Source organism: Condylura cristata, unplaced genomic scaffold (genome assembly GCF_000260355.1).
Source record: "Condylura cristata isolate star-nosed mole 26May11 unplaced genomic scaffold, ConCri1.0 scaffold00018, whole genome shotgun sequence".
In the NCBI taxonomy this organism is placed as follows: Eukaryota; Metazoa; Chordata; class Mammalia; order Eulipotyphla; family Talpidae; genus Condylura; species Condylura cristata.
Genome location: NW_004567119.1, coordinates 25,094,716 through 25,113,779, shown reverse-complemented (window position 1 = coordinate 25,113,779; position 19,064 = coordinate 25,094,716). Strand labels below are relative to the sequence as shown.

Below are 19,064 nucleotides of genomic sequence, written 5' to 3'. Positions count from 1 at the left end.
GGAGTGGGGAATGGGATCAAAAACGGGGAGGGGGGGAAGGGAGGGAAATGCATGGGACTATGGTGGTGGCACACGGGTGATTTGGTGATGGGAAACCTGCGGGGACTACAATCAAAATGGAAAAAAAGAAATGTGCAAAATGATGTAAAAATAAACTTTTCTAATAATTAAAATAAAAAAAAATCTTAAGTTGGTATGTTATCATTAGCCTCTACAAATTGATGGGTGCACAGAGATGACTGTGCTGCGCTATGCCTCTTTTCCTCCCAACCTCCTAAATAGGCTTTTAAAAGTCTCTAATTTATAGTTTCAGAAACATATATTGATACTTGTTATTTTAGAGAACAAGGGTATACTACCTTTCTAAATGTAAACCTTCAAAATATCCTAACAGCTGATAGAAAATGATATGTAGCACAAAGAAAAATTACCTAATTTTGTATTTTGTAGAATTAATTTGGGGCACTTTGATTCAACCCATGTGTATAGACTGAAAAATAAGTCAGAGATTAGTCTAAATGCTGGTGACCCACAAATGAACAAGCTATAGTAACTACCCTAAATGAATTCACCATCAATCATGTAGAGATGATCACCAGCCAGTAAGTACAGAGGAACTATCTACTCTAAAGGGTACATTGACAAAAATAAAATGTAGACACCAAGGAATTTCCTCAATTGTCCACAGAAAAATAGGAAAATCTTTTTAGAAAAAATTTCACGCTAACAATTAAACCCAATTTTGTACTTATAGCAATATTTATTACAAATAACTTCAAAACTAAACTACATGTAAATATAATTAGAATGAGTAATTTACAGCATAATGTATAATTCAAACACTAACAAATTTTTCAAAATTTACCTCCACAACTTGTCGATAATATTTTCTTCCTAAGTAACCTCTCCAACATTTTTGAATTACAGTTGCTACTCTGTGTAAATGCCTGGGTGAAAAAATACATTTATTAGTTTGCTTTCAGTGAAACAAGATTATCTCTTAAATTACTGCTTAGTATTACTTTTCTATAAATTAAGAAATCAAATTCAAAGCCAAGCTTTTGTGTGCTTTTAAAGAGTTAATATTCTGCAATAGACTTAAGTATTCCTAGAAGGACAAAAAAAGGCCTACATCACTATTCATTTGTCCTTGGTGCTTATGATTACCTCTCAATACCTAAATATTGTTGAATTTAACAATACAGGTCATAGTCACATGTTGAGAAATAAGCAAACACAAATGATGTTATGTATTGCAAGTACTCACAAAGCAATTCATATTGGCTTTCTTACACTGATGTTAATTTTTGGAGAGTGTTTGATCTCTCCCTTCAGGTTAGTCCCTGTACCACTTTTCTTTTTCATTCTTACATTACTCAGTGTGATATTGTGATTCATAAAAAGAAATACACATTTGGTCTATGTTCACATTTCTTCTCAGAACTCCTAAAACCCTTGAAATTCCCTAAGTAATGAGTCAATAAAACATCTTCACTGGGCTAGTGAGGCGACTCTGGAGTGACCTAAAAATAGAGGCTGGGTGCCAGTGGAGTTACCATAGTGGGAAGCTGGCACTTCCAGCTCCACCTCCCAATCTCCAGGGAGAAAAACGGGGCTGAATGTGGGCTCAGTCATCTGTGGCCAATGATTACCTGTAAAGAAGCCTCATAAAAAGCCCACAAAAGAATACTTAGAAAGGTCTGGGTTGGTAAACACTGGGAGGTATTAGAGAAACTGGCTCAAATGGAGCATAGAAGTTCCATGTCCTTTTCCCATACCTTGCCCTATGCATTTCTTCCCTTTGGAGTTTCATTTATATCCTTATCATATTCTTGTACAATAAATGAGTAACAGATGCTTCTCTGGTTTCTGTAAGATGCTCTACCAGGTTAATCCAATCCCAAGGAAGAGGTCATTGGAACTTCCAATTTGTAGCCAATAGGACAGAAGTACATAATAACCTGGCTCAAACTGGCTGTCTTAAGTCTGTGTCAGAAAAGGGTACTGTCTTGTGGGTATGAGCCTCTAACCTGTAAACCCTGATGTTCTCTCCAAGTAGATAGTGTTATACTTGAGTTGAGTTGTAGGACACCCAATGGGAGATACTTGTTGGTATTATTAGAGAATGTCCCCATCCCTGTATCAGAATTTGGAGATCAGGATATAAAATCTCTGTCCATGCTGGTGAAGATCATGTTCCACTGTTGAATGAAAAAGAAAATACTCTCTGCTGCCTTGTTTCTAATTTGCACAGTGGCCAGAAGAGAAACTATACTTTAATTTGCACTTTTGATTCCTGCTAGCTTATATAATATTATAATATAATAGAAAATATACACTATAATCCCCAGCTCACCATTTGGGTTATTTTGAACTAGGCATGTTATTTTGTCAACCTTATCAAGGACAATATATTCCTCAAGACTGAGGAAAGTTTGAGCACTTAAGGAAAACTCAATGGGAATAGTTAAGGTAAGAATGAAATTCAATCTCCATAATCAAAATGGAATAATTCTGTCATTATCTACTTCTGGGTACCAATAATTTGGAGAGGATTAGAATCAATTTCTCTTAATTTTATTTTTCTTACTAGTCAACAATTCACTGTTATGAACAGAAATCCTGTCACTTGTCACAGCCTATGCAATCTGATGAAAAGTATCTTATCAAGTATATTTATGAGACTGAGAATTTTAAAAAGAAATATAGTCAATATAATCAGTTTTTGATATGTAAGAAAAGAGGACCAAAAAGAGTTACATCTGTGAAAAGGACATAAGGACATATAATCTATTAACTTCATCACAAGTAACAAAAGTTACATGAAATGAGTACTACATGAATTAATTACATTTACCAAGAAGTATATTGTTATGATATGTCTGAGCTTTCAATGATAAAATCAGTATACCTGATATATGCCCGAACTTGACATCCTCGAAACCAGCTCTGGATTTTAATTGCTGCATAATTCTCCTTTTCTCTAAACATATCCACAACTCTAAAAAAAAAAAATTTTTTTAAAGTGTTTCATTTATGACTATATATTGTAATTAAAAAGCAAATCAACCTCTTAAGCTTAACCTGTTAATCTTCAATTTCTTCTTAAATGATAAGTATAATTCAAATGTCATTTAAATAAAATTAAAATATAAATTAAAGAAAAGATCTAAAAAATCATGGGCAGTGTTTTAAAAAAAATAGCCTTTTTTTAGAGGCCACATGCTTTCAACAGCTTCCTTTTTAATTTTTTTAATCATTTATTTTGCAACTAATTAATTAGCCAATGATTATTACAAGGAACTTTCAAAAATAATGTGCTGTTTTGTAATTATTTAAAATATATATTTATTTGAATGTATTGGTTAAAGGCCTCTATACACATCATGCAAGATTAAAATGCTCGACTATTTCGCTTAGTGCATCAGTTCAATAAATTTCTTCTAAAGTAAACTGATTTGAATCTATCACAGAGCACCTATTTCAGAGAGAATTCTCAGAAGTCCTTCTATGTTGAAAGTGACAGAGGGCATGGTTACAGGGCTTAGAACGAGAAAAGAAAGTCAGTCCTTAGATTTACTGACTTGCAGCAAGCAAAAGCTTAGATCAAATAAAGCTCCATTTTAATAAAAGAAAAAGTTTTATTTTGTGCAGATAAGGATATTAAGGTTGTCTTTAGAAAATGAAATTAGAAAGGAAAAATTCACTGTATTAACCAGATTTTTTATAACTACTCTATAATAGCTGTATGCTAGTTTTGCAGTTAAAAAATTAAATACACCAATACAATCTTTTAGTAAAAGATGAATGAACATTTACATTTAAGGAAAACATTAGCTGGATCAATACATTAAATCTCATGGCTTTTCCTGGTTCAAGATCTGAAGTACTAAATTTTAGATATACATATGGTTCTAGCCCCACAGTGGGTAACTTGGAGCAAGATTTTTAACCTAAAATTCAGTTTCTTCTGTAAGATTTTAATAACATACATTTGTTGGCCTGTCTTAAAAAGCCTAGCAGGTTAGCAATAAGATGCTCTCAATAACTAATAATTGATATATTATGATGAGCATCTCTGTAGATGGCATGAAGAAAAAACATAAATACCAGTTTGTTAGTGTCATATTCATTAAATCAAAGTATAACTTATCCATTCTAACCATGTGTAATTTAGGATGGTATTTAAACTAAAGATTACAGAAGACTTTTTGGAGCATAAATTACACATAAACTTACAAACTAATACAAAAGAAAACAAAAGCAGTAGTAAATGAAAGTATGTAATAAATGAAATTCTGTGTAAAATGTAAGATCTTGGAACTCAGATGTAGTTGTTTTCAGGAAATAACCTAGAAAGAAAGGAGAGTCAAGGAAGCACTTAAGGATTCTCTCAGGGTGGGTAGCTCTCCTGATCTGTACATGGAAGACATTTTAATATCTGTTCTGGGATACTTCTCAGGTACCTCAAATTCAGTACATTTAAAGGGACTCACTTTTCCCTTCTTCCTCACATATTCATCCTCTATTCTCCCTTGGAGTAGCTCTCCTTTTTGTAACTCTAAAACTCTTTCTCATGAATGGCAATGTGACATATTCAAAGGCTCACAAGAGAAGATCTAAGTTAGTTTAGGCCTTCATCATTTTACAATGAGTTACTTGTAAAAATCTTTTTCCAGGTTCTAGTTTTCTTCTGCTCCAGTCCATCTGCAATCTACTGAATGGCCTTTCTAAAACACAAATCTAACCGTTTTACTTTTTCTTATAATCCTTTCCTATAAATCCTACAAAATTGTCCTAGTCTTCCAGATGTGGCCCAGACTTAGTGTCACGTGTTCTATTAACTCTTCACTTGTCCAGCTTATGACTCATTCATTCCCACAGCTCCATAAGTAGACCATGTTCTTATACTCTGACTGATCACAAAACTTACCTCTCTTCTTGAAATGATTGTTTTATAACTAAACTTCCAGAAAGATTTATATTTATAATATTCTGAAATTTCTTCTCCTTACTATTCTAACACTTTTCTTGAGAGTTGGAACTGAATAATATTCATAATTGTATCCCAATGCACAGAATTGTGTCTGATGCATGGAGTAGCTAAACAAATGGTTGTGGAAAGAAGGGAGGGAGGGAGGCCAGGAAGGGGTGGAGAGAGAAGGGAAGAAATATTAACAATTGAAGCCAAGGTAGAAGGCAAGGCTCTTAAACAGTTTTCAGAATGTTGTGCATAATATAAAAACATATTGGACCCCTTAATATCAATCCTCATGGTTCTGGAACCACATATCCTCCAAGCTCAACAATCTTTGGTTTAGAAATATTTACAATGAAAGACATTAAATAAGGGGGAAAAGAAGCTTAATTATAAGACACAAGTATTTCTCAGTGTTACAGATGTTCATGAAGAGGATTTAGGAAGGAAGACCATAATTAAACAGTTTCAGGAAAAGAAGGTTGTTGTTTTAAGGAGTTGTATGCTTGAGGAAATCTTTTCACTTTTCTCTTCAAATCTTATTCTAGAGTCAAAGTAAGAGGTGATAGATAGTATAGGATATAAAATAGCATTTATGACACAAATAGAAAATGTGTTACAATACAAGATCCAGTAGAGCAGGCATTTCAAAGTAGAGTGTGAAGAAAACAAAGAATAGTTTCATCCCTTCAGACTGATAAAAGGTGAAATTCAAGACAATGGAAGAAGGTGGTTATTTAACCCTTTGTTTTTACCATTAACATTTAATATTGTCAGTAGACCTGATTTTCTTCTTACTATACTCTTTGGCTGCTAAAATCATTTGTTTTCCTTTCTTCAAAAATTATGAATAATGTATATAGATAAACCTAATATTTCTTTTGAAATAATGAGCTAGCTTGCACATACTCCTTATTTATAATTGTATTAGAAATGCAATAGACAAATATTCAGATTCCCTGTTTAGAGCTTATGTTTTCTATTCTCTCCTAGTAATAATGCTAACATAAAGTACATAGTTTAAAATATGACTAAATAATATCTTTGAAATTATGAGCAACAATGTATATAAATACAGGCATACATATTTCCATAATAATGGTACATCTTAATTAATGGGATATATTTAAGAAATAACTAGTAGTTAATTTACTGCTAAGTTTTAATTTATGTGTTGAAAATTTGACTTTTATGCACATTTTCTGTTGCCCTTTTTATAACTGTTTAAAAATAAAATTACAGATACTTGGGTTACCACTGGGATGCTGAATACTCACATAATATGTCATGAACTACTAGACATTTTATGTTTAAAATGAAAAATGTGGGTAACACTTTATTTTAATGGTATAGTAATTAGTTCCAAATTACAATGAAAATCCTATAGCAGTGAATAAAATATGACATCTACAAGAATTTGAAATAAATTTATTATGATCAGTATTATCACAATGAATACTAAATGAATTAATAATGATGAAAGACCAAAAGCATTACCAGGAAAGTAATAAAACATTGAGAAAAGCTGGAAGTTTCTAGTCACTTCACAGTATCAAATGAAATAAGTAATATAACCCTGAGTAACTCTATATTCATGTGTATCATTTATGGCCAGAAATTAATTGACAATAAATAGAAAATGAAAAAATGTTTGGTTAGAGAACATTACAGTAATATGCAAAATATATGCATTTTACACATCAGCACACTGTGCTTTCACTGACCTAGTAGATCAGCAACTTAGTAAATACTAGATTAAAGAACCAATATCCATTCATTCTCATTATCATATAATAGGAAAGTATTTTAAACACTATACCAATATTAATGTTATAAGATGCAGGTTTTGCCTTCTATCCAAAATCAGAACACCCCAGTGAATCTTTCTTAAGCCCAAATCATATGAAGCAATGAAGCCTTTATTATGCATTTATATAGATGAATTTTTGTGCATTCCTAGACCACCAAAATAACCTACCAAATCAGGAGAGATTATACACAAAATCTGAAATAACACATCTACTAAAAGCAGGAGTGATATGGTACACACCCCATGGAAAGTAGTTCTGGGGAAGGAGCCTAGGGGCCAGTCATTTTGCTGGAGGCTTCCTCTGGAAGAGCTGCAACAAAACCAACTCTGAATGCTAATATCACTTTTGTGCCTTTTGTCATGAAATTGAAAATCCCCCATTATATATTTTTTTCCATTAGTGAAAATAGGTAGTAACACAGCTTTCTTGTGAAAGGAAAGTGGCATCTTTTTGAAAAATGGGGGATAACTGTATGTTGAGGTACAGGATGACAGTTTTTTTTATGTCATTTCATTCTTAGGCCTTCCTTAGTGAGTTAAAGGTAGGCGCTACGCTTAACCTCTATTTTATGTTCTGATCATCACCCATGTGCCTAATTAGATCGATGACTACTTGGTGATGAGGAACAGGATTACATTTTACAAGCCAGGAACCATGCTTTGTTTTTCATTAATAGTTTTCCCCATTATTAACAACAGTAGTAATCACATTATTACTATTATCATTATTATTTCACAGTTCAGTGAATAATAGCTTGCAAATATCTAATAGATCATAAAGTAGTATTGTCATAGCTTACAATGTTTTATATTTACTTTTCGTCGATTTACTTCTCACCTTCTTCACTTGACTTCCTTAACAATTAAGACCTAAGAAATTAGCAGTAGGGATGAAGAGTAGTGGGAGCATTTGAGGAGCACAGTATCTGGGGTAGGATATCAGCTCCTGTGTGGGAAAGGGTACTGTGGAACAGGTCACAGTCTGAGCAAGAAGAGTTCTTACAAAGAGGAGGCTTGCTAGAAGGTGTCAAGAATAGGTGAGTACACACACATGGGATGACAGCCAGTTAAGGAAATCATAGCCCAAGTAAGGAAAAGGCCACCCAGAATGGTGAGCAGGTATCAATTCAGCACAGGTAGGGAGAGAGGTAAAAGGAATTTGGTTCCATGCAAAGGGGTAGAGCAAAGATATATGAATGAAATGTTGCAAATCTAAGTTTGTTCTAAGAGTGAACTCAGCAACTAATTAGAATCAGAGAAGAGGACTTGTTTCTTTCTGAGATGATTATATTATTTGTCTAGGTAGATAAGAACTAGAAATTACCTAAATTCAGGGGTAGAAAACCAACTAAACAAGCCTCATAATCAAATAGAAACTGCTGACATTGTTGAAGTTCTGGGACTAATGGATTCCAAAATCAGCTCAACTCAAGGATCATTATAATCTTTTAGTTTGACACAAAGTAATGAAGCTCAGGCAGAATCACAGGTCATATGCTATTGTACCTACTGTATTTTTTTCCTCAACCTAACCTTGGCCCTTATGTACTTCATGTACTAACTTCCATGCAAGGACTTGGGATTGATGATTTAAATTGCTCCACCTTAATCACAATCTGTCAACTCAGGTGGATCAAAGTTCATTTGATCTTTGATCTTTGGCCAGGAACATAAACTTTCTAAATGTCATTTTTCTTATTTGTAAAATAAGAATAATAAAAATCACTTCATAAGATTATTGCCAATTTCAAGATAAATATTTGTAAAAGCATTTCAGAGTTCTTAGCACATAGCAGTAATTTAAGAACATTTATCTTGTTTCTATCCCATTTTCCTACATCTGTGCGTGGTTCATATCTATTTTTAGATGGGAAAGAGCTGAAATTTGGTAACAGGATGCTTGGTCTCTACAATGTACATACAGAACTTCTATCCCTCTCTTTGAGCAACATCTTCTCAGTACTCCCTCAGTAGTCCTCAGTATTCCCTCAGTATTCTTTTATTAGCAGTAGTCATTAAAGAAGATTTTATCATAAAATTCTAATTTTTTTACCAGTACATTTCTTCAACAGCACAAATGTTCTTGGTTTTGATCTTTTTAAATCCAAAACTGTACTGCTTGTATGGTAAAGGTTACTCCAATACCTCATCTACATGGTCTACTTGTTAGCAGTCAAAATGCAAATAGGAAGGACTCATAGTAAAGCAACTTGATCATATAGCACACCAATAATAAAGAAAGAATCTACTGTAAATGTATATTGTGAAAAGTAGTTTGAGAGCCCCCTCTGTCCTTAACATTCCAGCAATAATATTAACTGCATTTAGTTATGATACCACTAATAAAGTTAATAAATGATCCCTCCCTTTAAAACAGAAAAAATGCACTTAGGATTAACTTTTATCAGAGAAAGGATATTACAACAAATATAATTTAAAGGTAAAATATTTTGCATTCAAAAAAGGCCAGTACATAGCAAATAATGAAGAGACACACCAGTATACAGGTATGAGACAAGAAACATAACACCAAAAGGTAGCACTAAAGAACCTCAGTGAAGGATACTTTATCTCATGAACATTTGATAGATTAACTAGAAAAAATAAATTAAATAAGGATAAGAGGACATGAACAGTATGCTTGATGAATATATATCAAACTCTCCACAAATAAGATAATAGAAATGCCAAATAAATAACCAAAAAACCTTCAATAATAAAGAAATGAAACTAGAACAGTGAAAGAAAAAAAATAAAAGGTCAATACTAGCTCGAGTTACAAGAGAGTGTTATGTTTTTTGACCTATAACATCCTAGATACAATACTCAGTAACTTTGATGGGATGAATGGCCACCCAACATACCCTATGTGGGCAGCCTGCCAGAGAATTGCCATTGGTTCAACAAAGCACTCCTACTTTTGCTCCTTGGCTCTCTCCTCCAGTTAGCTACTCCCCAAACTACCTATCACTTCCTGTAGTTTCAAATCTACCTCTTTGTTAGACCAAGGAGCATATTTCTTCCTTGTGGATTCCCAGACCCTGGAAGACTCAGGGACTAAAGTGAACATTTAGTAGCAATATAATCCCTCAACAAAGGCAACTTTCAGCTTCAGAGTCATTCTACTGCCAGCTGTGAGTAGAAACATGATTGCCACTGCCTTGTTACTAAGCAAACCAGGGAGAACTAAAATTGTTTCCTCCAGCTCTATTGACACCATTTTGTATTGGACACACATGCTCAGCCCATTTGGATTCTGGACCTTGGTGCTTGCTGCCACTTAACCCATCAGATCAGTGCAGTGGGAAGAAAACCTTGTCTAGTTGAGGAAGATACATCTCAGAGTTGGATAACTTGGCTGGGAGATTTAGTAGTTTTATGACATGGCATAGGTTACCCACCTGACTCATCTTTTGTCTCATTTAAAAAGGAAATAAATACATACATAATAATGTTATATATATATATATACATACATATATATATATATAAAATTTATAATGATACAGTAAAATATTTTAGCCAACATGGGACCACACATACAACGGTGTTTCCAATAAGCTGTCCCATATAAACCTGGCTGTGTAGGAGGCTATATCTGCATATGTGCAACTCTATGATGTTTGTATTACTTCACAGAGGGTAACCCAGTATTAAGGGACACCTGACTGCATTTAAAAATTAAATGATAATGGACCTCTCTGGTGGCCTATGGGTTAAATGTCAGAGCTATCATCTCTAGGACCTAAGTTTGATCCCCACCAGGGAGCTAACCCAGTTATGGTGCAATATGATCTGTCTGGCCCAAGGCTCCCCTCAGCAGTAAACCCAACCTGCTCTGTTTCCTATACTGTCTCTGGTGAATCCTTTCATACCCTCCCTCTCCTCGCCCCTAACTCCCTGCCTCCTGTACTTCTGGCCTACACCCTAGAGTTCTTCTATACAAACTAAAAAAAAAAAAAAAATTAAATGATAGATCTCCCTTTTTATGCAAATCAGAGCCCTCATGGGAACTCTTTTAAGAAATGCAGATTCTTTGACCATAACTACTATGCACTGAATTATAATCTTCCTTTAACAAAAGCCTAGGTTCTTCTAATGTAGACTGAAGATTATAAAGCATCTGTCTCATCAAATGAAAAGAGAGCAACAAATTCTTAAGGAAATTTCCATTTTCTTTTCTCTATTGAAGATTCCCCTGCTATCTGAGAGAAGGTTGTTCCTATTTAGTAAGATATGATAGGTTATTTTGGGGGCTTGAATTCTCAAAAAAAAGTGCCAAAAAAACTATAACAGCATTCCCAGAGCCAAAAAGTACCTAAGCAAATCCTACCAAATAGGAATGGTCTATGTATGATAACAGGGGGAAATCTGCAAAGTAATGTTTTATATGGTTTATGTCCCCAAAGTTACCAATACCCTACTTTTTTTCTTTGAAGTAGGCAAACTTTGGGATTTTAATTCACTTTTGATCTTTAGAGCATCCTTTCATACTAAATATGTTGATTTAAATAACCAATGAGATGGAAGGTTTGCTTATTCCTGTCACACCCTTGGCATAGGCCTCTTCTTTTCTTTAAGTCATCTCCAAGTTTGGGAAATATGCCCCTTTTCAAATGCCAGGAGATGGGGACAAAGGATGATATTGAAATATATAAAGAGAAATTATGTCTCTTTGCTCTGTGTGCCACTTCATCAGACTTTTCCACAATATTCCTTGAGTTCTTAAAAATAGACATTAATGCATTTATTTATAAAATTTCAAAAAAGTGAGATATACATATATATGAAAAAATCCCTAGTGCAGTGCCCAGTATATAATCAGTGCTCATCAAATGTTTATAGCTTCCTTTCCTATTCAGTCTTACTATATTGCAATTATTTTTTAAACACCTACGTTACACATTAGGCTTTGAACAACAGGAGGGAAAGAGCTTATTTTTCATTTATAAACATGGCCACATTCTCCAAATGAATGGTAAATAATTCAGTTACCTATAATTACAGATAATATATAGATAATAGATCATTTCTAACTTTAATTATTTTTTTTAAATCTGTATACTTAAACCATGGCCAATGTACATTTGAAAAATTCATTTACGAAGTTTTGAGCAAATAATTACTGCACAGCTATTACATATCAAGAACTATGATAGACACTGGAGACTAAAATAAAAATAAGCAAAAGTAGACACTTTCCACTTTCAGTTTAAGAGGAACTTTTGACATTATCTCAGAATAGAATATAAAATTTTATTATGATAAGTGCTACAAGAAAGTCAGACTGTTTTATCAAGATGACACAAGTGAAACACGTTACAATAGTCTGAAAATTCTTATCTACATACTTACCACTAGTCACTATTTTCTTTTTTTTTTTAACGTTTACTTATTTATACATACAAGAACTAGGGTATAGGTCAGAGATGCCGGGTGTGTGTGTGAGAGAGAGAGCGGATTCACTAAAGACAGAGTGGGGAGCTGAACAGGCAGACCTACTGAAGTTCAGTGCTGAGGGGAACAGCGGAGAGACAGGAGAGGTCTGCCCCGCCTTGTGGGTCAATTCACTGGCCAGGGATAGAACTCATGCTGCAATGGCTATGGACAGCTTCACTGTGCTGTGCTTTAATTCGTTTTGCCACCAGGGAGGGCCCGTGTCACTATTTTCTATCATCAAATAACTTACTTCCTTAAAGTTTCTCTTAAACTGAAAAATCTCCTGTGGCATCGGTTCCAGAATATATTTTAAACGAACCTCTTCTGAACAAGTTTGTGCATAAGGGCTGGATAAGGCTGCTAGTGGTCTTCCTTAGTCCTGGTCTGTTCATGAAAATATTGACACTGACCATCTTGTCAGAGAGGTTTCGAGATCGTCACTTTAGAAAGACATATGAGTCCTGGAATAGTTGAGTTCAATGATATTCGTGAAACAACGTCAAATCCACAAGGCGAACACACTAAGCTAAATACTAGGGAGCCTGAGTGACCCCATTCAGGCTCTTCTATCCTGACTAGGAAGATCACTGAATTCAAGAAACTGCTGAGTGACGATGCCAAAGAAAAACAGTTCACAATGCCCGCCTTTACTTGAATAAGCTGGAGCTGATGTCTCTGTCTCCTCTTTTTAATCCACCTGATATGGTTACACTCATTTAAAACTTTTGTGACTATGTTACAGGCCACGTATGATGGGGAGAGTGAGGTGGTATTTATTGAAGAAGGGAGTTTATTCGTGGTAACTGCTGCTGAGGGAACAACAGGTTAGAGTCCAGCCGGTTCCCCGCCGACCCCCCTCACTGCTGACATACCTGTTGGAGAAGTAGTACTGCTTGCCTAGGTTCTTCAACCTAGCCTGCAGCCCAACTAACGTGGCCATCGCCACCAGGATTCTGGTCTACCGCCGTGTTGCCCTCAGTCTCCTAGGCAACCTGGCTGAACCATTCAGCTCTCTCGGGGGAGGAGTTCATTTGGAGTTTACTCGCTTTGCCCTAGCATTTTTCAGCCTTCGGAACTCGAAAACGAAAAAGAAGACATTTCGCATAGGCACAAGTGGAATGCTTGCGTCTCCGTGTCTGCCGGGAGTGTAATGAGGCGAAGGTGAGAATGGGGAGCCGGGACAGAGGGACCGATGGTCGCTCCCACTTCCGGTTTCCGCTGCGGCCGCTTCCGGAAGCTCTGCTCAAAATGCTGAAGTGCCGTCGGCTGGTCGCTGGTGAGCTGCCACTCGGGGTCTGTTCTCGGGCCTGAGCCTCGAGCCCAGGCTCCTGGGTGTCGTTAATGTTCGGGGCCGCCGGGCGCCAACCGATCGGAGCTCCAGGCGCCGGGAACAGCTGGTGAGGCTGGAGGACTGAGGGATGGGAGAGGAGGAATGGGAGATCCGGCCCTGGACCCCAAGTGCCCGGGGAGGGATCCGGGGCGCTCAGGCCTGGAGCTCTTTCGGACCGATGCCTGGGAGCAGGCTACTAGGTGTGAGCTAACGTGGGTGAGGGGGTGCGGTATGGGACGGCTGGCCGCCTGTCCCGCACTCAGCGATGGAGCGGAGAGTAAAGCTTTCTGTAGCTTGGTAGCCTCCGATCTCCTCGTCGATCGCGGGCGAGAGACCTGAGCTAGTAGAACCGATCTGACCCCAGGCCTCCGCCCCTACTTCCCCTTTAAATTTTGCTAACTGTCTTTGGAGAACAGACCCCGAAATCTAGAGTTCGGGGAGTGTGATCATGGATCCTCTCATCCTCTTTAATAATAATCGGGGAGTTTGATCATGGGTCTGCTCACTCTCTTTAATAATGATTATAATAATAAGTGGGAGTAAACTACCTGTTCCTATTCCTGAAGGTTTCATTTTGTTTCAAATGAGATGTTTCTAGACGTCCTCTAAAAACAGACAAAATGACAGGGTTAAGTGTGGGACTGGATTGCAGCTACTGTATCTTGTCATTATTGACTCTTAAAATAACAAATTACTCTGACTTCTCAAAATCACAAATTAATATTCTTATCACAACTTTGTGGTAGGAGATAATCACAGGCACAGAATACATTAGTGACTTGAGCAAAACTGTCACACACACTGTCGCCTTATAACTGGAACCTGTTTTTTGCATTAGAGTGGATAACTGTAATGCCAGTACTGTTTTTTTTTTTCTCTTTCTGACAAACCCTTTCCTACAAGCATACCCATGACAAAGTGAAATAAAAATGTTCCATTGACTATTCTCAAGCATAATGTATTGACCAACAGGTGAAATACAGCTTTAAAAGTGTATGTCCACTCTTAGATTCTGCAGCAAATGAGGTCAGAGGGATTTCTTAAAGTTGGTGATCTCAAAGAATTTCTTTTACATCATATATCACTGAAAAGTTAGTATTTTTACACTGAGTGTTTTGCATGTGATCAGATCATTCTCTACGTCATTTCCTAACAGACACATGGGTTATGCTACAAATCCCTATATTTTACAGTGAGAAAAACAGGAAACACTTTTTTTTTTAAAAATTGAGGTATTATGGTTTTACAACTTTGCCTATGTTTTTTGAAGTGTGGGTATCATATCACACCCACCTACAAAGCACCAGTGATCTTCCAACACGGTCCATTGGGCTCCCTCAACCTTTCTCTCTTTCCCCTCTTCTCCTCTGGTAGCATCAGTTCTGTAGTTAGATTCCAAGGGTTTGTTTGATGTTTCTCTGCATTCCACCTGTGAGTGAAATCATATGGAATTTGACATTCTCCTCTCGTTTTGATTAACATAATTGCCTCAATGAACCATAATTTTTTAATGGTGATATAACTTACATAGAATAGAATACATAGTTCTATTTAGTATTTAGTACTTGTAATTTGGGCATATGTATATAATGTATAATCCCCACATAAAGCAAGATACAGGGCATTTTCATAATCTCACAGTTCCCTTCCAGGGCATCTATATTAACTTTGCACCATTCACTATTAATGATGAGACAAAATGTTCTATGTAGGTTGGTTTGCTCTTGCTGGGGGTGAGCATCTAATTAAAAAATAGACCCTTCCACCTTCTACCCAAATGATTGTTAGGTACCTCCTAATACAGAGATACCCTCTTTAGTTCCTCTTTTCAATATCCTATCCTGTTTTGACATGGCAACATGCTACTCATCCTTCCATATAGCACTGTAGAACCTAGTGCCTAGCACTGATCTTTGCTTTTGAATGAAAGTAAAATTATGACCAACTGAATGTGTTCCAGATAACTGAAATTTTTCATTTCTAATTTATCTACACTGCCCTCCCATCATTCTAAATTTCTTAATGGAATTTTCTTTCCCCATTCATTCATCAGATATTTACTAGCCTCTGTATGTAATTTTATCTCAGTGATGAAATCTCAGAGCAGCTGGTGATGCGACTACTAAGTAGTTAACTTAGTGTCAAATTCACATGTATATGTGTGTGTGTGTGTATATATACATATATATATACACACATATATATACATATATATATGCATACCTTCAGAAAATGTTTTGAGGTAGTGTTATCATTTCTTTGCATTTTAGAATTGGTGAGACAGGACAAATAAAATAACTTTCCTAGTGTCACAACTTACAGTAAGATTTCAGTATAAAAAAATGATGTATATATACATACACATATATGTATATAATTTTAAACTCCCCTGTTATACTGCCTGCATGTTCCAATAAGATACAGTATCTCAAGGACTTGTCCAAATTTGTTAACAGCTTAGAATTCCTAATAGATTTAATGCCCACCCTGACTTAAAAGCTTTTCTTTGGTGTCAAGGTTTGTCTTTAATTTTTAAGCCCCAAATGGGTAAATGTAGGTTATTTATACCTTAATAATTTGTTAAAAAGTATAACTGATTATTTTATAATTTTAAAGCATAAGGAAGAAAAGTTTTATACAATTCATTTAAAAAAGTAGTGATTGTTGTATGCATGGCAGGAAGTGAATGTATTCCCTTGGGCAAGTTATTCTTGTGATTCGTTTTGTGATTCATTTTATGAAATCATAGGTGAGATTGCCCATCTCCCTTCCTGCCTTATTGCTCACATAAAACTTTGAAATGAAGAGTGCAAAAACTGCCTTTTTCGGTAACTATAATGTTAATCTGGCTTTTAAAATTGAAGTAATTTATTGGCTATATCACATTTAGAAGATAGATTGACTTTTCTTGATGTATTTTTATATTTGCTCTTATTGAGCTATTATTGGCAACATTTAATTAGTTAGGTGTAATGGTTTCATATTATGTAGATACATATTGTGAAATGATCATATGAAGTCTAGTTAACATTCATCACCATGAATAATTTTAATTTGGGGGGGGTAAGTTTTAAAATTGTTTCTGTAGTATTGTTATAGTATAGTATACTAGAGTATTGTTACTATAGTCAGCTTGCTGTAAGTTACATACCCAGGACTTACTCTGTAGCTGAAAGTTAGTAGTACTTTTTGACTCCCCTTTCTTTCATTTTACTCATTCCTTCTTGCTTTCCCTATCTCTTCTCTGTATCTATGACTTTGTGATTTTTTTTTTTTAGACTTCTGTGTACAAGTGAGGTTTTGTGGTATATTTGGTTTTCTCTGACTTTCCTTAGCATAAAGCTTTTGAGATTCATCTATGTTGTCTTTATTGTTTCTTTGTTTTTACTTTACTAGTGATTTATATTTAAAGTCAATTTCTGGGTATTTAAAGAGATTTTAAAGCTTGAACTAAATAAACAGGTTTTAAAAAGTAGTTACTATAATAAAAGTTAAATCATTGTTATATTGAATTATTAAACATGCATCATATGGCATCATTCTAGAGATCAGATATTAGTATATATATTAGTATAGATATCATGTATATTATTAAAATCACTATTTATGGCGACTTGGAAATATTTAAACCATTTTTGATAATTCCTCTGAACTGCCACTTTAGATTTACTAAAACCTTAGAGTATCTGGTTCGTTGATGCAGTAGAAAATTTGAAGTCTGGATTGCCTACACCATTAGTCAAGTCTTATTTTTTCTGTTATTTGCTCATTCATTTAATCACTCATTGGCTTGTTCTCCAAACAGAATTTTTTAAAAAAACATCTGTATGTGTCAACATTTTGCTGTGTACTGTAGTTAATATTCAGTTGTCTTCACTCCAATTCTTGTTCTAGGAATCCAGCATATATTACATTTAGTAATTACTGAGCAGTTACCATATATAAGCAATGAATGAGAATCCTCTCCTATATGCTACTAGAAGCTTGTGTAGAAGCATTTCAATGTATGTGTGTTGAGGAGAATTGAAATGACTTATTTTTTGACTTTTAAATTCTTGTTAATTTTAGACTTTAACTTTTTATTTAAGTAGTTTTGTATTTGATGGTTTACTTTCTGAAAGCATCTAAGAGTATAAGAAGTTTTGAGTGAATCTTGAAGTCACTCATTAAAGTAACCCAAAAAATCAAATTAATGTTATTCACATTTAAATAATAAACAGCTTGCCCTAATAAATCACTATTTGGAATAAACAGAATTAGACTTTTTCATAAAGTCTTTTACTTGTGGATCAAGTAACTAGGGTTGGAAGAGGAGTGCTTTCTGAGTGCCCTGCAGTATGGGACGTGATCCCTACCACCTTCTGCTGAGTTCTAGTTAGGGAAGCTTTTGCTTTTGCCCTCGCTTATAGGAAATGCATTTTTCTATTTGGTAAGAATCCATGACTCTTAATTTGGAGGATCATTTTCTTTAACTTTTTTTCTTTTATTTGTATATTATTAAGACAGAGGCAGTTCAGATACATAGCAATAGTACTTTAAGCTTAGGATTTTGGATATTTTTCCCATTTATAAGTCTTTATGGAGTCCTTGACTTTCTTGAAATTGTATGCACAATTTTTGTATGCACAGTTTTAACAGATAGCTATTATCACCTCTTTTCCAACATTCAGTGATTCAACAGTGATTGAAGGTTTTTATGACATCTTCAGGATGTATGGTTTGGTTTTTACTTTCAGTGATGGAAGTTTCAACTGTTTTAATTATCTGATTTGATTATTTCAGTGTCTAGTTTGACTTATTTGGGGTAGAGGTTGTTGAAAGATAAACTCTTAGTAATTGCTTTCCCTCACACTCATCCTCACAGAATCCCTTCATGGTAGAAATTATACCTATTTCTATGATGAATAAACAGAATCAAAAAATAAGTAACTTATTTAAGGGCCTATGATTAATAAATATGGAAGAATTTGACTTCCATATATATATTTCTGTCTCTCAAGCTCATGTTCTCCACAGTTTCCTCTCAGCCTGGTAATTTTACTTAATACTCCATATTTATTTATTAATATAAAAGTTTTTTAAATTTTATTTATTTTTGAATAGAACTGATGTGTAGGCCAGAGGTGTTTGTGGGTAGGTTGGGGGGAGGGGCGGTGAGATGATTCACCAGAGACAGGATGGAGATATAATTTACTGAAATACACTGTCCATCGGAGCAGTGGGACAATCAGGTGAGGCCTGCTGTTCCATCTGTGGGTCAGCTCCCTGGCCTGGGATGGAACTCAGCCTTTCCTTAGTGACAGAGTAGAGAGGTAACCCCTGGGTCACCAGGAAGGCCCGTTTTGTTGTTGATTTTACATGTTTCAAATTAAGATAGGCCATTCTACCTCTTTAATAAAGAGAGGAAAGATGAGTTATGATGCTTGCTTTAAACAATAGAGCTTTAAACTAATACAAGTGTTTGCATTTAATATAGGGAGTTATTCTTAATTTTCTAAGATGACTTC

The 19,064-nt window shown here is 35.1% G+C and overlaps 2 protein-coding genes across 4 annotated transcripts in view; one reads left to right on the top strand and one right to left on the bottom strand.

The window, feature by feature from the left end:
- The window catches only part of SPATA17 (spermatogenesis associated 17), a 138,824-nt gene extending 125,657 nt beyond the window's left edge, over positions 1 to 13,167 (bottom strand). The window contains exons 1-3 of the mRNA XM_004685436.2: positions 13,100 to 13,167; positions 2,912 to 3,001; positions 866 to 947 (exon numbers count right to left, since the gene is read on the bottom strand). Of these exons, the coding sequence (XP_004685493.2) occupies positions 866 to 947; positions 2,912 to 3,001; positions 13,100 to 13,167 (240 nt within the window). The remainder of the gene's footprint in view (positions 1 to 865; positions 948 to 2,911; positions 3,002 to 13,099) is intronic.
- A 272-nt stretch (positions 13,168 to 13,439) lies between these two features.
- The window catches only part of GPATCH2 (G patch domain containing 2), a 138,464-nt gene continuing 132,839 nt past the window's right edge, over positions 13,440 to 19,064 (top strand). The window contains exon 1 of one of the 3 annotated variants that reach the window (XM_012726992.1): positions 13,440 to 13,624. In XM_012726992.1, coding sequence (XP_012582446.1) covers positions 13,569 to 13,624 — 56 coding nt within the window. In that variant the 5' untranslated portion in view covers positions 13,440 to 13,568. The remainder of the gene's footprint in view (positions 13,625 to 19,064) is intronic. The other 2 variants (XM_012726990.1, XM_012726991.1) reach the window with 2 other exon arrangements.